Source organism: Mirounga angustirostris, unplaced genomic scaffold, assembly GCF_029215605.1.
Source record: "Mirounga angustirostris isolate CCGP_5_RB_7025 unplaced genomic scaffold, mMirAng1.0.hap1 SCAF_7, whole genome shotgun sequence".
Taxonomy (NCBI): Eukaryota; Metazoa; Chordata; class Mammalia; order Carnivora; family Phocidae; genus Mirounga; species Mirounga angustirostris.
Genome location: NW_026991715.1, coordinates 94,583,264 through 94,601,152, shown reverse-complemented (window position 1 = coordinate 94,601,152; position 17,889 = coordinate 94,583,264). Strand labels below are relative to the sequence as shown.

The 17,889-nt window shown below is 34.4% G+C and overlaps 1 protein-coding gene across 8 annotated transcripts in view; it reads left to right on the top strand.

The window, feature by feature from the left end:
• Window positions 1–17,889, top strand: part of RANBP17 (RAN binding protein 17) — a 323,809-nt gene that overhangs the window by 18,022 nt on the left and 287,898 nt on the right. For 7 of the 8 annotated variants that reach the window (XR_010413224.1, XM_064596579.1, XM_064596583.1 and 4 more), the window contains 8 exons: window positions 2,909–2,974; window positions 4,659–4,763; window positions 6,426–6,591; window positions 9,540–9,613; window positions 12,064–12,183; window positions 14,095–14,241; window positions 14,841–15,013; window positions 17,073–17,266. Coding sequence is in view for 7 of the 8 variants with exons in the window: in XM_064596579.1 (XP_064452649.1) it covers window positions 2,909–2,974; window positions 4,659–4,763; window positions 6,426–6,591; window positions 9,540–9,613; window positions 12,064–12,183; window positions 14,095–14,241; window positions 14,841–15,013; window positions 17,073–17,266 (1,045 nt within the window). In the remaining variant the exon portion in view is untranslated. The remainder of the gene's footprint in view (window positions 1–2,908; window positions 2,975–4,658; window positions 4,764–6,425; window positions 6,592–9,539; window positions 9,614–12,063; window positions 12,184–14,094; window positions 14,242–14,840; window positions 15,014–17,072; window positions 17,267–17,889) is intronic. The other variant, XM_064596582.1, reaches the window with a different exon arrangement.

Genomic DNA, 17,889 nt, shown 5'->3' with positions numbered 1-17,889 from the left:
GACGTATGAAAAAAAAAAAAAGCACTTTAGCCGGTGCTGTGCTGTAGAAGCAGTGATCTATTACAGTTTTTTGTTTTTTGTTTTAAGATTTTATTTGTTTTTTTGACAGAGAGAGATACAGCGAGAGAGGGAACACAAGCAGGGGGAGTGGGAGAGAGAGAAGCAGGCTTCCTGCGGAGCAAGGAGCCTGATGTGGGACTCGGTCCCAGGACCCTGGGATCATGACCTGAGCCGAAGGCAGACACTTAACGGCTGAGCCACCCAGGCACCCCTCTATTACAGTTTTTGAGGAAAAACTGGCAGTTTGGATTGAGAGATGGTTCAGTATTGGTTTAAATCCCTCAATCTAATATCACATTAGATCACTTAGGCCCTTTTAATATTATTTAATAGTGCATGTGTATGCATTTATTAGGGTATCTAAAATGAAGGCATCTTCATTGGCATTTGCCAATTCTGAGATTTTATCTCTTATGCAGCAAATCCCTCTGTAAGATGTAACTCTACCATGTAATGCAATTCTAGAAACCTCAGAATATGAAACACTAGACAATGCTGCTTCTCTTTTATTCATATTGTTAAAACCCTGGCTAACAAATACTTGGTCATCTAAAACTTCATAAGGAATAAATGTATTTTTAGCCCTGAGGAGAGCAGCCCTGGGGTGGTGGGAGAGTTTATGCAGAGACAAATGACTTCTTCACTCCAGAGTTTGGCTAACAAAATAGCAACCCTCTCTTGTCATTTACTAAGATCACACACAGCTCATCAAGAATCATTAGTGTAGGCAAGAATAGACTTCAGAGTTTTTTTTTTTAATAAAATTAAGGTTGAAAACTGAATGGAATGAAGTCATTCTTGTTGGTTAACATTTCTTAAGCTCTCTTTCCAGTGACTGGTAAGTTGAACTTAAGTTGAGCTTTAGTGTGTTTTTGTCAATTTCGGAAAACCAGAAGAAACAAAATGTATTGTCTTCAAAGTGTATCAAAGTATCACAAAAATAAGCACTTGCTTTCTGGGTATGACTTAACCTAACTGAGTCATGAGAAAGGCAACTGACTTTAATGTTTAAGTACTCAAATATAGTACCACGTGCTTCTTTTGGGTATTAGCAGCTTCTGTGAATTTTGTACTAAAAATTATTTTAAATTTGCTAAATCTTTAATGGCCTGAAGTTTTGTACATCTTTTCTCTGTTATTGCAGTCTTACTGCTGCCACACTACAAACATTGATGGGCTTCCTTTCTACATACATACCCAGGAGAGCCTCCTGTCATCCATGGCAGTGCTATCCAATTTACTGATTCACAACAAGATAAGGAGCAGAATGTAAATCAAAGTGGTGCTTCCTTCACTGAGGAAGACTTGCTATGAAAAAAATGCCAGCTGAACTAAGTGTACTTAGTAGGGACTTAGCTGGCTTATAGTCTTGTGCAAACTCTTTTATCTCCTCGGTCGTGAGCCAGTACCAATCCATTCTGAGATTAGCATTGAGTTTGCAGACGACCAGCAGGTGGTCAGGGAGCAGCACTTGGAGGAGCATTGACCTGGTGTACTCAGAGGATGGAAGCTTCAGTAACAGGAAATCTGTAGCTCAGTTCAAACAGTTGAGAGTGTTGAGAACGGCCATAAGGAATTAAAATGCAAAAATTATGGAATGTGTCTTTTGTTTATTTTTTTATCCTAAGATAATAAATAGAAGAAATGACCAACTATAAAATTAAGACATGAAAAATTTGTAGTCTCTATTAGTGTTTCTTTTTATGATTACACTATAATTGAATGTTACTTTATTTTTTTAAAAGATTTGAGAGGGAGCATGAGCACGTGGGTGGGGGAGGGGCAGAGGGAGAGAGAGAATCTCAGGGAGACTGTGCTGAGCACTGAGCCTGATACGGGGCTCGATCTTATGACCTTGAGATCATGACCTGAGCTGAAATCAAAAGTCGGACACTCAACTGACTGAGCTACCCAGGCACCCCTGGATGTTACATTTTTAATTTTTATTCTTCTAGTGTGATTTTGCAATAGGGTGATTTGTTAGTAACGGTGAATGTAAAATCTGAATTTTTATTTGAAGGAAGTTTTTGAGATTAAATTAAAACATTATATTGGGGCGCCTGGGTGGCTCAGTTGTTAAACGTCTGCCTTCGGCTCAGGTCATGATCCCAGGGTCCTGGGATCGAGCCCCGCATCGGGCTCCTTGCTCGGCGGGAAGCCTGCTTCTCTCTCTCCCACTTACCCCGCTTGTGTTCTCTCTCTGGCTGTCTCTCCCTGTCAAATAAATAAATAAAATCTTTAAAAAAAAAACAAAAAACATTATAGAGGCTATGAAACTGTATACCATATTGATAGTCATGTATTTATTTACCCCGGTGCATTGGGCACTTTAGATGCCTTCATTTTAGATACCCTAATAAATGCATACACATGCACTATTAAATAATATTAAAAGGGCCTAAGTGATCTAATGTGATATTAGATTGAGGGATTTAGATTCGTTCCTAAGCAATTTATTAATTATTTATTGAGTTCAGCTCTAAGCAAATTTATAGAACTAAAAAGCATTTTTTGTTCATTCTTATGCATAGTCTCATGAAAAGTATTAAACTCTTGTATTTTAAGGTTTAGTTTATTATAAGTCCTAGGTGCTATAAACATTTTGTAGAGTATTGTGCAGTTCTAAGGTAGGTGAGCTTTTTTCCCACACCACTCTGTGTGTACCTAAATTTATCCTTCAAAAAATGAACTTGACATTATTTTTGTAGACCTCATAATAATTTTTCCACATATTTTAGTAGATACATTATTAAGAATATGTGATGTTTCAGTATTTAATTATTTGTTTACACATCAAGAACCAATAATATGTCTCTACTTAGGGTACACTTGGTTGTTTTCTCCATAGGGTACTGTGGAGCACTGCGTAATAGGAGTAATAATCCTTTCCGAGTTGACTCAGGAAATGAACCTGGTAAGGCTTCCATCTAATAGTGACGTGAAGTTTGCTAAGTAATGTTGAATTCTTTGATATAAAATGTTTGTGTGGCATAAAACTGAATAATCAAGTCTTTTGTGTATTTTATTGGTGGGATAATTGGGTATTGGAACACTTACTGTTATTGAAATAGTGTAAAGTACTAAAAGGAAGAGGGAATTAGACATGGTCCTTTCTCCATGACAATTGGTGAAGTGTCCTTTTATCCTCTCTATATAGTAATACACTAGCCATAAGAAATAAATTATATGAAGAGAAACAAACCTTTATTTGCTTACAAATAATAAAAGACAAGCAGGTGAATGGATTCTCAACAATGGGTACACAGCAGGACTCCTCAAAGAACAGGCCCCTTGGCACTTGGCCACTTGCTAGCATGGATTTTCACTCTGTACAAGGAGAGTTTCCAGAAGCTATGCTTCCCCCAAACAGTGCTTTTATGAGCTCAGCAACTGAGCACATTGTCACCTGTTTCTGTTCACTTTTGTACTTATCATGGTTCTAAACAGAACAAAATCCTGTATGCTATTATTAATTTGTATTAAGGAAAAGTTTTTATATATTGAGGGAGATACTATGAGAGAGACAGACTGAAGTTTGATTTAAAAGGGAAGAATGCTGGAAATCCTAATTTGAATCTTACATATTGGTTACAGATTCCAGTAACTACTTTCTGTAATCACTTCTGTTATGTTTCATGTTTCTATAAGTAAATGCGACATTTAAGTATAGTCTAAATTGTATGATGGAGCTTAGGAAGTATCAGATAATCAATTTTGAACTCACTGCTTTTTCTTAAATATATAAGCATTAACAAAGAAAATGGTTTATTTTCTCCTTCCAAATAGCAAAAGGAATGCTGTAGCAACTGTAGCCCATGGTGTTAAAAGTCATTTGGGTATCAGACTTCAGCTTTGTTTGCTGTTCGCTGCTGATAAATGGAAGTATTAATGGCATTAATAGTATAGTTTTGACCATATCACATTTTAGATTAGAGGCTCAAGAACTACTTTTCATAAATTTATTCTTAACAGTTATCAATCAATAACTAATATTCAGAGGGAATGTACTATTGCTTATATAATAAGATTTCTGGTTATTTTATTTCTGCCTTGGTTTCTTTTTAAAACACCGAGGGTATGTGAACCAATGAAATTTCTGGTATAGAAATACTACTTTTGTATGAAGAATTTTTCTGTAATTGATTATTAACTCATTCTCAGAGAGTTTAGAATTTGAAGATTATCTTAGGGATTCTTGTTTTACAGGAGGAATCTGAGGAACAGGGAAGTTGTTAATTGCCTAATGTGAAATAGTACATGGTACAGGAGTTGATAGTCTTAGGATCCACCTATGATTTTATAATCTGTGTTCATATTGCCTCTGAAAGTATGATCAGTTCTGGTTTTTAATTTTGGGATTGGTATAGTTAGGAAGAGCAGTGAATTGAAACAATCCAGAAACTTGGGTTCTGCCAATGGGTCTGACATTAACTCTTTGAGTAACATTAAACAAGGCACTTATCCCAGTAGATTTTTAAAAGCTCGCTTAACTCTGGACTTGATGCTTCTTTAATCGTTACTTCCATTCCTTTTCTTAGTAAATTTTTGCTTTGTTATTTGCTAAGTCTGGTTAAATAAATTCATCTTGGTCTTTTTAGGTTGATTATTCTAGACCTTCAGCAAAACACAGGAAAATAGCTACCTCATTTCGTGACAGTTCTCTCAAAGACATTTTAGTGCTAGCATGCTCTCTTCTAAAAGAGGTAAGTTATTTAATAATTCAGTATCCTACTTAGAGTATTTAGGAAATTTTAAGTTTCAAAATAATTTCAAATGAATCTCCCTTCTCTAACCCCCATTCTGCCTTTTAAAGAGTTATTGTGAACAATCTTAATTTAAGTACAGTAGATTTCCACAAGTCTGTAAGAGGTTCCAAAAAATTCACTTTTATTTACCAGAGATATAATAAAACAAAATCCAAAGGGAATTCAGTAACTCATCTTTAAGTAGTAGTTTCATTGCCTTCCTGCTACTACTATAGATTATTTATTACAGAAGCTAATTGAGACTTAGTTTCTTTATTTTAGTTGCCTGTATTTTAATGGAATGCAGATGAACAATGAAATGACAGTAAGTTTTCCTAATTCATCAATTATCAATATTCATAGGTGAGCCAAGACAGTTAACTTTAATAATTTCTTTGGGAAATAATATTTTCCCATTTGCTACTTGGTGACCTATTGAACATTAGGGATAATACAATTAATAATTATATTGTGTTTGCTTGTAATATAGGGATTCCATCATGCTGTTCAAGCTTTTTAATTGGCGTAGTATAGCATTTCCTAAAGTATGTTCCACTAAGTACGGTTTCTAATTATTTCAGTTCTCTGGTATAGTTAGGAACAGGTTAACTGCCGCAGTGGGCCAAGTTAAGGCCAATAAAGACCCTCTAGTATTTTTTAAATTTTCCTTTTGTATGGAAAATTTTAACATATGCAAAAGAAGGTGGAAGAGTATAATGAAGTCCCTTGGACCCATCCACCAGTTAAGCAGTAACTACTCATGACCAGTCTCTTTTCATCTTTGTACTTTTCAAACAACTCTTTCTTTTTGTGTTATTCTTGAAGCAGAATCCCAAACTTCGTATCACTTCCTCTACAGATATTTCACAATGTGTCTTTAGGAGATAATAATCTATTCTGATTGTGTCAGAATGGACATTTTGTGGGGGCGGAGGGGGTGTGTGGTCAGGATTGTTCTCTAGAAGTTTGTGAGTGTCCTCCTTCATTCAGACAGCTCTGACAACCTTTGTTAACTGAATATGGATCATTTACACATAAAGTTCCCCCACTTGAAGAATATTATATTTTCAGCTTGTTCTAAGCAGCCTTTGAGCTAATAAATCCAATAGATTTATACATTTGTGCTGAGTAAAATATTTGTCCTAAAGTTACTTTTTTTTTTTTTTAAAGATTTTATTTATTTATTTGTGAGAGAGAGAATGAGAGAGAGCACATGAGAGGGGGGAGGGTCAGAGGGAGAAGCAGACTCCCTGCCGAGCAGAGAGCCGGATGCGGGACTCGATCCAGGGACTCCGGGATCATGACCTAAGCCGAAGGCAGTCGCTTAACCAACTGAGCCACCCAGGCACCCCTAAAGTTACTTTTTTTAACTTTAGAAGATGACCTATAATTTGCAGTCAAGTATCAAAGGTCTTATTCTCATCTTAGAAAATAAAATTCGAAAATAGCCTATTGTAGATTTTTGTTGATAGTGATTTTACAACTTTTTCTAATATATACAACAACATAACTTTGCAAACTTCCTAATTCTAATTTAGCATTGAAGAATAATTTAGTGAAGTGAAAATTTGTTTATTGACATATTTCATAATGTTTTATTTGACTTTCAACTTTTTTCAGGTATTGGCCAAACCTTTAAATCTTCAGGATGAAGGTCAACAAAATCTAGTAATGCAGGTCTTGAAACTGGTCCTCAACTGCCTTAACTTTGACTTCATTGGCAGTTCAGCAGACGAATCTGCAGATGATCTTTGCACAGTGCAGATTCCAACAACCTGGAGAACAAGTAAGAAGAAAGTTTAGTATGAGGGATGGTTAGAGTAAAAGGCACAGAATTAATATGGTTGTCATATGTGCAGTTACCTCTAGTTTTTGCTGGGTAATCAAATTCAAAAAGATTTGTAACACGAGGTAGCTGCTGATACCTAGTATTGAAATCTGCTTTCCTTCATATCATGGGAGCTTCCATATTTTGATATTGGAAAATAGGAAATATAGCTCTAGAGTTAGGGGGAAAACAGGTTTGGGAGGGAAAATGAAGAGTTCTGTTTTGAAAGTTTCAGATAAATAGAGTGGGAGAGGATATAACACTGACCGAAAACATACTTTTCAAAGTTAGAAAGAGAATGAATTAGAGTAACTGACTTAGCAGAGCAGAATTGCAACTTTCTTACAGAGAAGGATACCAAGAAGAAAAGCAAGCTGATTTGCTCTCACACATTTCAGAAAGTTGATGGCACTAGGGTATTCCTGCAGTCAGAGGTGAGGTAAGGAATAGGGCTGAAAGGGCTTGGTAAAAAAGTCTGTATTCTGCCCAAAGTCCCCAGGATCTTCTCTACCACCTGTGCCTTTTCTCTTCTCTTCCCTTGTGCCCTTCCCTCTTACTTCCCAATACCAGCCCTTTTTGTCCTCGAGAAATTGAACTGGATATCTAGGGATATCAGATATAGTAGGGAAATACCACAGATTTTGTGAAAACTTCTGATATAGAAATCAGAGACTAAAACAAACAAAAGGGACTTAGTATTAGTATCATGATGAATACATGAGCCAACACATGCAATAAAAATTACACAGACTACCTATACACACACACAGACACACACCCATACATACACATGAGTGCATGTAAAAATGGGAAATATGAATAAGATTGATGGATTTTATCAGTGTGATTTCCTGATTGTGATATTGTACTGTAGTTTTGCAAGAATTTACCATTGGAGGAAACTAAGTAATGGGTGCATGGGGTCTCTTTGTATTATTTCTTGCAACTGCATATGCATGTATAATTATCTCAAGAAGCTTTTTTTTTTTTTTTTTTAAAGGGAGGGTTTAGTAGAAACAGAGACAAAGTGAAAAGTAGAAGTAATCTTCAAAAAAGTATAGTTAATATCCCCAGGGAGATAAGAAAAGGTAACACATCCCTGAAACAAGAATTAGGATATTGTTTTGTTTTTTAAGATTTATTTATTTGAGAGAGAGAGAACGAGCTCGTGGTGGGGAGGGGTAAAGGGAGAAGGAGAAGAGAAAATCTCAAGCAGACTCCCCACCAAGCGTGGAGCCCTACATGAGGCTCAATCTCATGACACTGAGATCATGATCTGAGCCAAAATCAAGTCAGACGCTTAATCAGCTGGACCACACAGGTGTCCCAGAATAAGATATTGTTTTAAAAAAAAAGTTCAGAGAGTGTTCCAAATATAAAAGACAGTTGCCAGATAAAACATTTAATAAAAGAGTTGGAAGGTAAAGTTAAGGAAATGTCCCAGAAAGTAGAATAAAAAAGCAAGAAGAGATTTGATAGGAGAAAAAAATACAAGAATATTAAAGCATGAAATTAGGAGAGCTGGGCATCTGACTACTAGGAGTTTGAGAAAGAGGATAGAAAAAAACAGAAGAAAATTTGCAAACAAATAACACTTTCTCAGCCCTGAGACATAAAATTTCAGATTGAAAGATCCCATCAAGTGCACATAGTAATGAATGAAAAAAAGTAAATACTAAGCTTCATAATCATAATCACTTCAGAGTAATACTGATAAGAGGAAGATCCTCAAATCTACCAGAAAGGAGAAGTAAATCACCTACAAAGGATTGGGGTCAAGAATGGTATTAGACTTCTCAGCATCAGTACTGGAAGCTAGAAGACAATGGAGTAGTATCCCCAAACTTCTGAAGGGTAATAATTTTCAAACTAGACTGAAATTATCAAGCATAAGGTAGAATTAAGACATTTTCAGACATGCCCATCCTCCTGGAATTTATCCCTTTATGTGCTTGCTCTCAGAAAGTTACTTGATACAAAAACCATGGCAGATAAGGGGTTTGTGAAAAGGAAGGTTCAACACAAAATGGCAGTGAACAGACACATAAAAAGAAATCATTATATAACAAATTTAGGAACAATCAGTCCCAAGTTGAAGGCTTTAGGAGGTGGGAGGGAGAAGTGGAAATTATAGGTTATTTGATGCTATTGATCATGTGGACAATGGTATAAAGAACATTTTACAAATCTGTCAGAGCTTTTGGAAAGAATTAGTGACAGACAACTAAACACAGAAAAGATGCTATGATTAGATTCAGAGAGTGTTAGAAATGTAGTATGATCATATTGTCCTCCTTGGCTCAGCTGTTAACATTACTTACATAGCCATAATAAATGTGAACACTTAGAATTGATTTAATCTCAAATTGTTAAAATAGTGGGTGGATTTTGAGAGAGGACAGATTGTGGTATGTACTAAAGCCTCATGTAGTATATCAGAAATTCATTTGATGTTTAAGGTAAAACAAACAAAGAAATAGTCATATAGCATGTTATTTGGAAATATGTATGTAAGTGTAGATAAGAGTTGAAAGGTACTTGGAATGGGGTAAGGTACAGCTGTGTTTTATTATACACTTTTTAATAATGTTTACTTTTTGATACTGTTTGAATTTTTAAATGCTCATAGTACTTTAATACAAATGAAAATGGTAAGAAGATTCTCTCAGTAAGAACTGTAGATGCTACATAGAAATAAGGAACATTTTAGCTAATTAGTTTCTATCTGTATTTTCATCTTTCAAAGGAAGGTAGCTAGGAATTAAAAAGGAATTAAGCCTAACTGATAAGAGTGGCCACATGCAGAGGTCTTGGAGTTCTTGTTTGTATGTTAATGAATGTCTTACTGATTACATTAAGATCACTGATTGGAAGTAATGGTATTAGCAAATATTTTTTTTTTCCAGTTTTCCTGGAACCAGAAACATTGGATCTTTTCTTCAGTTTATATCATTCACTTCCACCACTACTATCTCAGTTAGTAAGTAAAAATCATTCATTATTTCATTAAAAAGTACCTGCAATCTTTATCTAAGGGTGGTATATATTTATTGTAAAAAGTCCAATTTATAATCTTGATTGGATTTACCTCTCACAAGAAATTCTTTCTTACATCTCCTGGGATTTATGTTGCTTAAGCTATTTGTCAGATTCTATTTATAGTCACCAGTGGATTCCATTTCATGGGTGAACCCAGAACCTTTAGCTGTTGATTCATAGCTCTTGCCCAGAGCCAGGAAAACCTGTTAACCTCTAAGTGCACCTTCCTTTCCACCCAGTCCCCATCCCTTCTTCTGGGTCTCAGTCCAGTAGTTGTCCACACCATCTGTTACCTTTCCTTTTCCTACCCTGTTTCTAACTCTTCCTCAACCCTCCATGCCCTAGGCTTGCCAGGCAGCTCCCATCAGTATCTCTGAATGAGAAACAAAGGGGATCTGCTCATTTGATTTTGTGTTCATCACTCCAGTTGTTCATTTATTTTTTGAATTAAATTCTTTTGTGTGCTTTAAAAATCTTTAAACTCTTTGGTTATATAGTAACTTTGAGAATGTGAACTCCATCTTTGTGGAACCTAAAACAGAGACCAGGTGAGATTGGGAAAAAAAAAAGAAAAAGTTGTCAGTTTAATATCTAAGCTTCTAAAAGTAAAGTTGGAGAATTCTGATATTGCCATTTCCTGAAAAAAGATGTTCCAGATTTAAAGTACATTAGAGTGGTGTGTTTGTTTAGATATGTTATTGCCTAGAAGGGAGGAATAGATTTACAAAAATACTCTCTCCCCTTCTTTTTTTTTTAAAAACATGTCTGCTCTCCAATCTAGGGATTTAAGGTGGTGGTTTTATTTTTTTTTTTAAGATTTTTATTTATTTATTTGACAGAGACAGAGATAGTGAGAGCAGGAACACAAGCAGGGGGAGTGGGAGGAGGGGAAGCAGACTCCCTGCCAAGCAGGGAGCCCGATGTGGGACTCGATCCCAGGACCCTGGGATCATGACCTGAGCCGAAGACAGCCGCTTAACTGACTGAGCCACCCAGGCGCCCTGAGGTGGTTTTAAACTGGGTTTCACAGGATACTCATGCTTCCAGGTGGTGCCAGAGTTTTAGCCTTCTGTCTTTTAACCAGAATAGTTTTATTTTTAGTTATTTAAAAACCATGGTTTCAGGTACAGTTATGTTTTGCAATAAAACAAGCTACTGGCGCTTAAAAAATTAAGTGGAAAATAACTGCTTTAAGAGAAAGTAACTAACATTTATTGGGCCTGCCCTATTATATGGTGCTTATCTCCCTTCATCCTCAAAGTGGCCCTGCAAGGTAAGTATTATTATCCTCTCTATGTTGACAAGGAAACAGACCCAGACTGGCTAAAATGAATTTCATTAAGGCAGCAAACTAAATAATGAAGCTGAGATTCAAACCCAGATGTTTTTGGCCCTCAAACCCTGGATATTTTTAATACACTAGTAGTTCCCAAACCTTCAACACATCAGAATTGCCTAAGGAATTGTTTGTTCATTTGTTTTTTTTTTTTTTCCCCAATAGTAAGCACTGTGGCAAACTGGAGAACATCTAAAAGGCCATCCTCTGATTCTTGTCACTGTTCTCACCTTTGCTAAGAAAGCCAGACATTATGTAATATATCTTAATTAAAATATTTAAATATTAACAACCAATTCTAATTTTTTTTACGAAGCGGGCAAACAAACATGTGGGCCAAAACAAAACCTTTGTGGACCCGTTTGGCCTGAAAAGCTGTCAATTGTGGACCTCTCACTTAATGATCAGACAGACTTCAATGGTTTTCAGTAGTAGAATTAAGAACCCAAGTAGTGAAATTGTCTGGTAAAGTATTAACTTTTAGAAGATAACTAGACCATTTTTGTAGAATATCTAATGTTTCTAGCAGCATTCTCCAAATTGTGCCTTAACTTATTCATGGATGGTATGGATAAGATGTACTGTCACCACATAAATTTGGGATATGCTGGATTAAGTAAAGTTATACCAAGTTACACTAAAGTTTTCCCACTTGCAGGGTACCACCGTACGTAATGTACAGTATTTCCCAAACATATTCTACCACAAAACCATCTTTTATTTTTTGTAGAACATATTGGTTCATGAACAGAGCTGGGCAACAGAAGCAATTGGGAGCCTTTTGAGTGTATGCATGTCTAGGTTGCTTTGGCATATTAAATATATGAAAATATATTAGAAGAGAATATACACGAATAGAAATTTTAGTGGTGGGGTTAAAGAGAGATGGGTGGTGTTGGTGATTGATGATGTGTAGCTTTCATTATTTCTGGATTCTATAATACTTTTCTATCATTAAAATTAAAAAGAAATTTTTTTATGTAAAGACAGTGTTCCTTACATGTGGCCATAGTTACTTTTAAAATTGAAATGAATTTTGTTGTTCCTATTTTTAGGCACTTTCATGTTTAGTTCAGTTTGCTTCTACAAGAAGGTCCTTATTTAGCAGTCCTGAACGTGCCAAGTACCTTGGTAATTTAATTAAGGGAGTAAAAAGGATACTTGAAAACCCTCAGGTATTTATGAAGTAATTTAATTAATACTTAGTATGTAGAAATACAGTTTTTCTGCTGAAAGGTGTAATAAACTCATGACTTGATTATGATTCTGGAAGGAAATATGAAGTATCATATCCATCTTCCTTAGATCTCATTTGTAGTAGAAATGGACAGTTTTTAAAAATAGATGCTTTCCTGACAGACTTCTATGTTCTTCCTTTTTTATTTTTTTCCATTCTTTTAGGTGAGTAAGAACAGAAGGTATATATCTTACGATGCTTCTGCTTTATACCATTGTGTACTGCATTTCTTTGCTTGTACTTCTTAAATTACTAATTACTTCAGAGTCATAGCTACCTTCTGAACTAGAAGACTTAATATAAATCTGAATGTTAATATTAGATTAAGTGGCTTTGAATTATGAGATAATGTCTTTTTGCCCTCTTGTGGACAAATAAGAGTTTGTAGATTTAAAAATCTGTACATTAACTTGCAAAGCTTCGATAGCAATATTCATTTCAGAGAATTGCAAAGCCATGATTAGTGATTTTGGCTGCCTAGATAAAATTTTTTGTTTTACTTCTTATTTTGTTTTTGGTTTAAAATATATGTAATAATGAAAGTACAGATTTTAAGAGGTTAAATGGTTTAAGGAGATTTATCTGTCTCTTAGTTATTACTAACTTTTGAGGGACATATAATATCTGTACATAAAGAAAATGTGCTTGCTCAATAAGGAGCAATTGATTTTGTAGGTCATTCTCAGGAGTATTTTAGTATTTTGTGTGTTATGCTTTTATTTTATCTTTTCAATGTTAGCACAATCATGAAATGTACATGTTTTGTTGATAAATGGGATTTTACTAATATACTTTAAAATATTTAGTTGTTTAAGTCACTATCAATCAGTATGTGGAAAATAATATGCTGATGCCAAATAATCGTCTTAATTGGGTTTCCAGCATCCTCACGTTCATGTTTCGTGTCTGTAAAAGTTAGTTTGAATATTCTATTATTTTAGAATTACAAACATATTAAAAGACCTATGAGTATGAAGGATCTTTTTGTAATTTGTCCTTAATAATTAGACACTATTTTATATTTTCATGGTGTTCATGTGAATGAAATTTCTTAGAAACTCTTTCAGTATTAAACAGATACTTTTGAATTCTCTTTCATGCCATCTACAATGCACAGTGTTCAAACTTTTGTAAAGAAAGCACTTGTGCCCAGTCTTCAAGGAGCTCTCATAGACAACTAGGGGCCTCTTTCTTGGTCTTTCCTTTTAAACCTTTCCTTCCTCAAGTTTACCTCTGTGTCTTGTAGTACTTCTTTTAAACTTACTGTCCTACATTGCATTAATTTATTTGAATGACTCTACTTAGGGACCAGGAGTTTCTTGAGGGCACAAAGTCTGTAGGTGCTCAATAAGTATTTGTTGAATTAAAAGAAATTTCTATTTGTGTGCACAAATACCATCTTAACTTCAGTTCAGTTGGTATCACTCTTTTCCAGGGCTTCAAGAACCCATTCTGAATTTTCATCTTAAATATTTCTCAAGTTTTCTGTTGACTTCTGTTTAAGCTGCAGTGCATGCACACACGCGTTCACACGCATACCCACGCATACACACACACATGCAAATTTTTTGTGTAATACAGTGGGTTCCCAAGCATAACTTAGTCATCACAGTGCAAAGCTTCTTCTACATCCTCTACTTTGAATTTCTTATTATGAATCATTGATGACAGCATTAAATCCAGCAGGAATCATTTGTTTTCTTTCATTAATAATCTACCCAGTTGATACAGAGTACCAGTGAAAACTGGAAAACTTAATAAAATACTCTTGGAATTTTATTGATAGGTCATTAGCTTGGTTTGTTTTTAAGTATTTTTTAAAAGCCTTTCTTTTTGTCTTATAATTTAGGGTTTGTCTGATCCAGGTAATTATCATGAATTTTGCCGATTTTTGGCTCGTTTAAAGACAAATTATCAGCTGGGAGAATTAGTTTTGGTGAAGGAATATCCTGAAGTTATCAGATTGATTGCTAACTTTACCATTACTAGCCTACAGGTAAATAAAAGTATATAATTGATGTTAAACAGTAGATAATTTTGAAACAATTTCTTGATAAGATTTGGTGGGGATTTTTAGTATTTGTTACTGTACTTTGCTGAAAATACTTATTCCAGGGTTTTAGGTAAAATTTCATTGGAACATATTTTATAATAAAAATTTAGAGACTATCTGAATATCTAATCATTGAAGAATGAATTGAGAAGCTATAATAAAATCTTTGTGAAGAAATAAAAAAGACTTTTTACAGATTTTTTTTGAAAAATTCTTTTTATAAGTTTGGGGGGAGGTTTTAAAACCACATTTTCTACATGATATCAACTCTGAAAAATATTCATGGAAAGAAGATTAGAAGGAAGTACACTAACATTTTAACATTACAATAATGAGAGATTGTTGGTTTCTTCTTTATGCCTTTTTGCATTTACAAAATTTGCTATGTTAAATGTTCATTGGCTATATAATTAGAATAAAATTAATTTTAAAGCCTGTGTTTAGTAATTTGTAAAAAAAATCTTTTTAGTGATTTTGTTTTTGTAATTCTTATTCTAGGAAGATATGTCATTTTAAATAACGTTTGCTTTATTTCTTTGTAGCATTGGGAATTTGCTCCCAACAGTATTCATTATTTATTAACTCTGTGGCAAAGGATGGTAGCATCAGTGCCTTTTGTGAAATCAACTGAACCCCACTTATTAGACACTTATGCACCAGAAATCACGAAGGCCTTTATCACTTCTCGGTTGGAATCTGTTGCCATAGTTGTGAGGTATTGAAAACTAAATGTTTCTGTTGTGTTTTTATCTTTTGCATCTTGGAATTTAAAACATTTGAGGTATAATTTACCTAGTGTAAAATCACCCTTTTTAGTGAACAGGTCTGTGACTTCTGATAAGGGCATACATTTGTAGAACTACCCTTACAGTTAGGATAGAGAATAGTTCAATCAACCCAGAAAATTCTTTTGTGTTCCTTGTAGTCAGCCCTTTCCCCACCCTCAGCCTCTGGCAATTACTGATTTTTTGTTTTCCTGTAGTTTTTGCCTTTTCAGAATGTTGTCTAGATGAAATCATATGGTATGTAGCCCAGCTTCTTTCACTTAGCGTAATGCATTTGAGATTCCTCCATGTTGCGTCAGGAGTTCTTAAAATTTATTGCTGAATAATATTTCATTTTACGGATGTATCACAGTTTATTTATCCATTCACCTGTTGATGGACATTTGGGTTGTTTCTGTTTTTGTCAATTATGAATAAAATAGCTGTAAACATTCCTGAACAGATTTTTATAGGAAGATAAGTTTTTATTTCTCTTGGGTAAATAGATTAGGTGGGAGATTTCTGGGTTGAATGGTAAGTATATGTTTTACTTTAAGAGAAACTGCCAAACTATTTTTCAAAGTGGCTGTATCATTTTGCATTCCCACTAGCAATGTATGAGAGATCCAATTGCTCTTTATCCTCATCAGTACTTGATATTGTCAGTTTAATTTTAGTTATTCTAATAGGTGTGTGGTGGGACCTCATTTTGGATTTAATTTGCATTCCCTTGATGACCAGTAATGTTGAGCATCATTTTACATGCTTGTTTACCATTTGTATTGTTTGGCAAAGTGCCTGTTAAATTTGTTGCCCCCTCTTTTTTAATTGGGTTGTTTATTGAGATTTGAAAGGTCTATATATTCTGGTCACAAGTCTTTTTATTGTATGTGTTTTGTAAATATTACCTCTCCATCCATAGCTTGCCTTTTCATTTCCCTGACAGTCTTTTTCAAAGAGCAGAAGTTTTAGAGTTTAATGAAGTCTGATTTATTCTTTATTTTTTCTTCTAGAAGTTTTATAGGTTTAGAATTTACATTTACTTCTCTGATCCATTTTGAGTTAATTTTTGTATATGATATGAGTTAAGGCTTGAAGTTGGTTTTTTATTTTTTGTTTTTGCTTTTTTGGTTTTTTATGGCTGACCAATTATTCCAACACCATTTGTTGAAAAGACTAAGTTCTCTCCATTGCATTGCCTTTATACTTTTCAAAAATTAATTGACCACATACATGTGCTTTCTGGGTGCTCTTTTCATTAATCTATGTGTTTCTCCTTCTACCAGTACCTTGTCTTGAATACTGTAGCTTTAATAGCTTTGAAATCAGGTAGTGAGTCTTTTGCCTTGGTTTTCCCTTTTCACAATTGTTTTAGCTCTTTTACTTCCTTTGCTTTTGCATGTAAATTTTGGATTCATTTTTGTCAGTTTCTACCAAAAAATCCTGCTGGAATTTTGACTGGGATTGTTTTAAATTTGTAGATTAATTTTTTGGGGGAAGAAGTGACATCTCAGCAGATCAAGTCTTTAGTCAGTGAGCATGTTTATCTTTTAATTTATTTAGTTCTTTGGTGATTTCTTTCCTCACTGTTGTATGGTATTCAGCCTTCAGATTTTATGTATGTTTAATTAGGTTTAATTAATTAGATTTTTCTGGTGCCTTTGGAAGGTGCAGTTTTTTAAATGTCAATTTCCAGTTGTTCGTGGCTAGTATATAATGATACAGTTGAATTTTGTGTATTGACCCTGTATGCTAGGACCTTGGTAAACTCATCTGTAAGAGGTAGTAGCTTTTTTTGTGTGTGGTTTCTTTGGGACTTTTGTGTATATAATCATGTTGTCTTCAAATACAGAATTTTCATTTATGTTTTATTTCTTACCTTCCAATCTGTTTGTCTTTTGTTTCTTTATCCATGATAGGATTTTTATTTAACATAAAATGTATTTGTGGTGAATAAAAGCATGTCATATTCTAATGTTGTCGCGCACACTTGTTCTTCTATATCTGCAGAGATAATTTAGATGATCCACTGGATGATACTGCCACTGTGTTCCAGCAGCTGGAGCAGTTGTGCACGGTCAGCAGATGTGAATATGAAAAGACGTGCACTCTTCTTGTACAGTTGTTTGACCAAAATGCTCAGACTTACCAAAAGCTTCTACATTCACCTTCTGGGATAACTGTGGATAAGGCAATTCAGGAAGGTCAGTACATTTTATATAATCTGTATATGGTATTATGTTGAATCTTAGGTAGTTTCGTTAGTCACTTTAATAATTTTGCTGCTAATTGTTTTTATGTATTCCCCCAAATCCTCGTCCTCTAATAAGCCATTAATTTTATTAACCTTCTGGGTATTTTGGTTGCTTGATAGTCAATTTTCAGTTCTCCTTCCAGTTCTCTGGAATCAGTTTCAAGAAAAGCCGATAATGGTATTTGAGTACAGTTCATTAACTTGTAACTGTCTTTTAACTAATCATGTTTCCTTCTTTGCTATAGTTGACTGTAAATTCAGAGCCCAGTTTTATCCAATAAAAAATTGTAGAAGACCTCATTATGGTTTTGCATTTGTGTATTAGCCTTCACCATGGCTTTGGTTTATTCTTATATTCTAATTCCTCAATTTCCTCATTATTTTTCTTTAATCGTTTATTGAAGGAGGATTTATTTATTGCTGTATGTCCCTTTAAATCCTTTCAGGAACATAGCAGGGAATAAAATTAAGTAAATACATATTTCACATTTTAAAAAAATGAAATGAGTATGAGAATGGAAGTGGCTTTATATATTTCTAATAGGAGACACTTTAATTATAGTTCCAGAATGG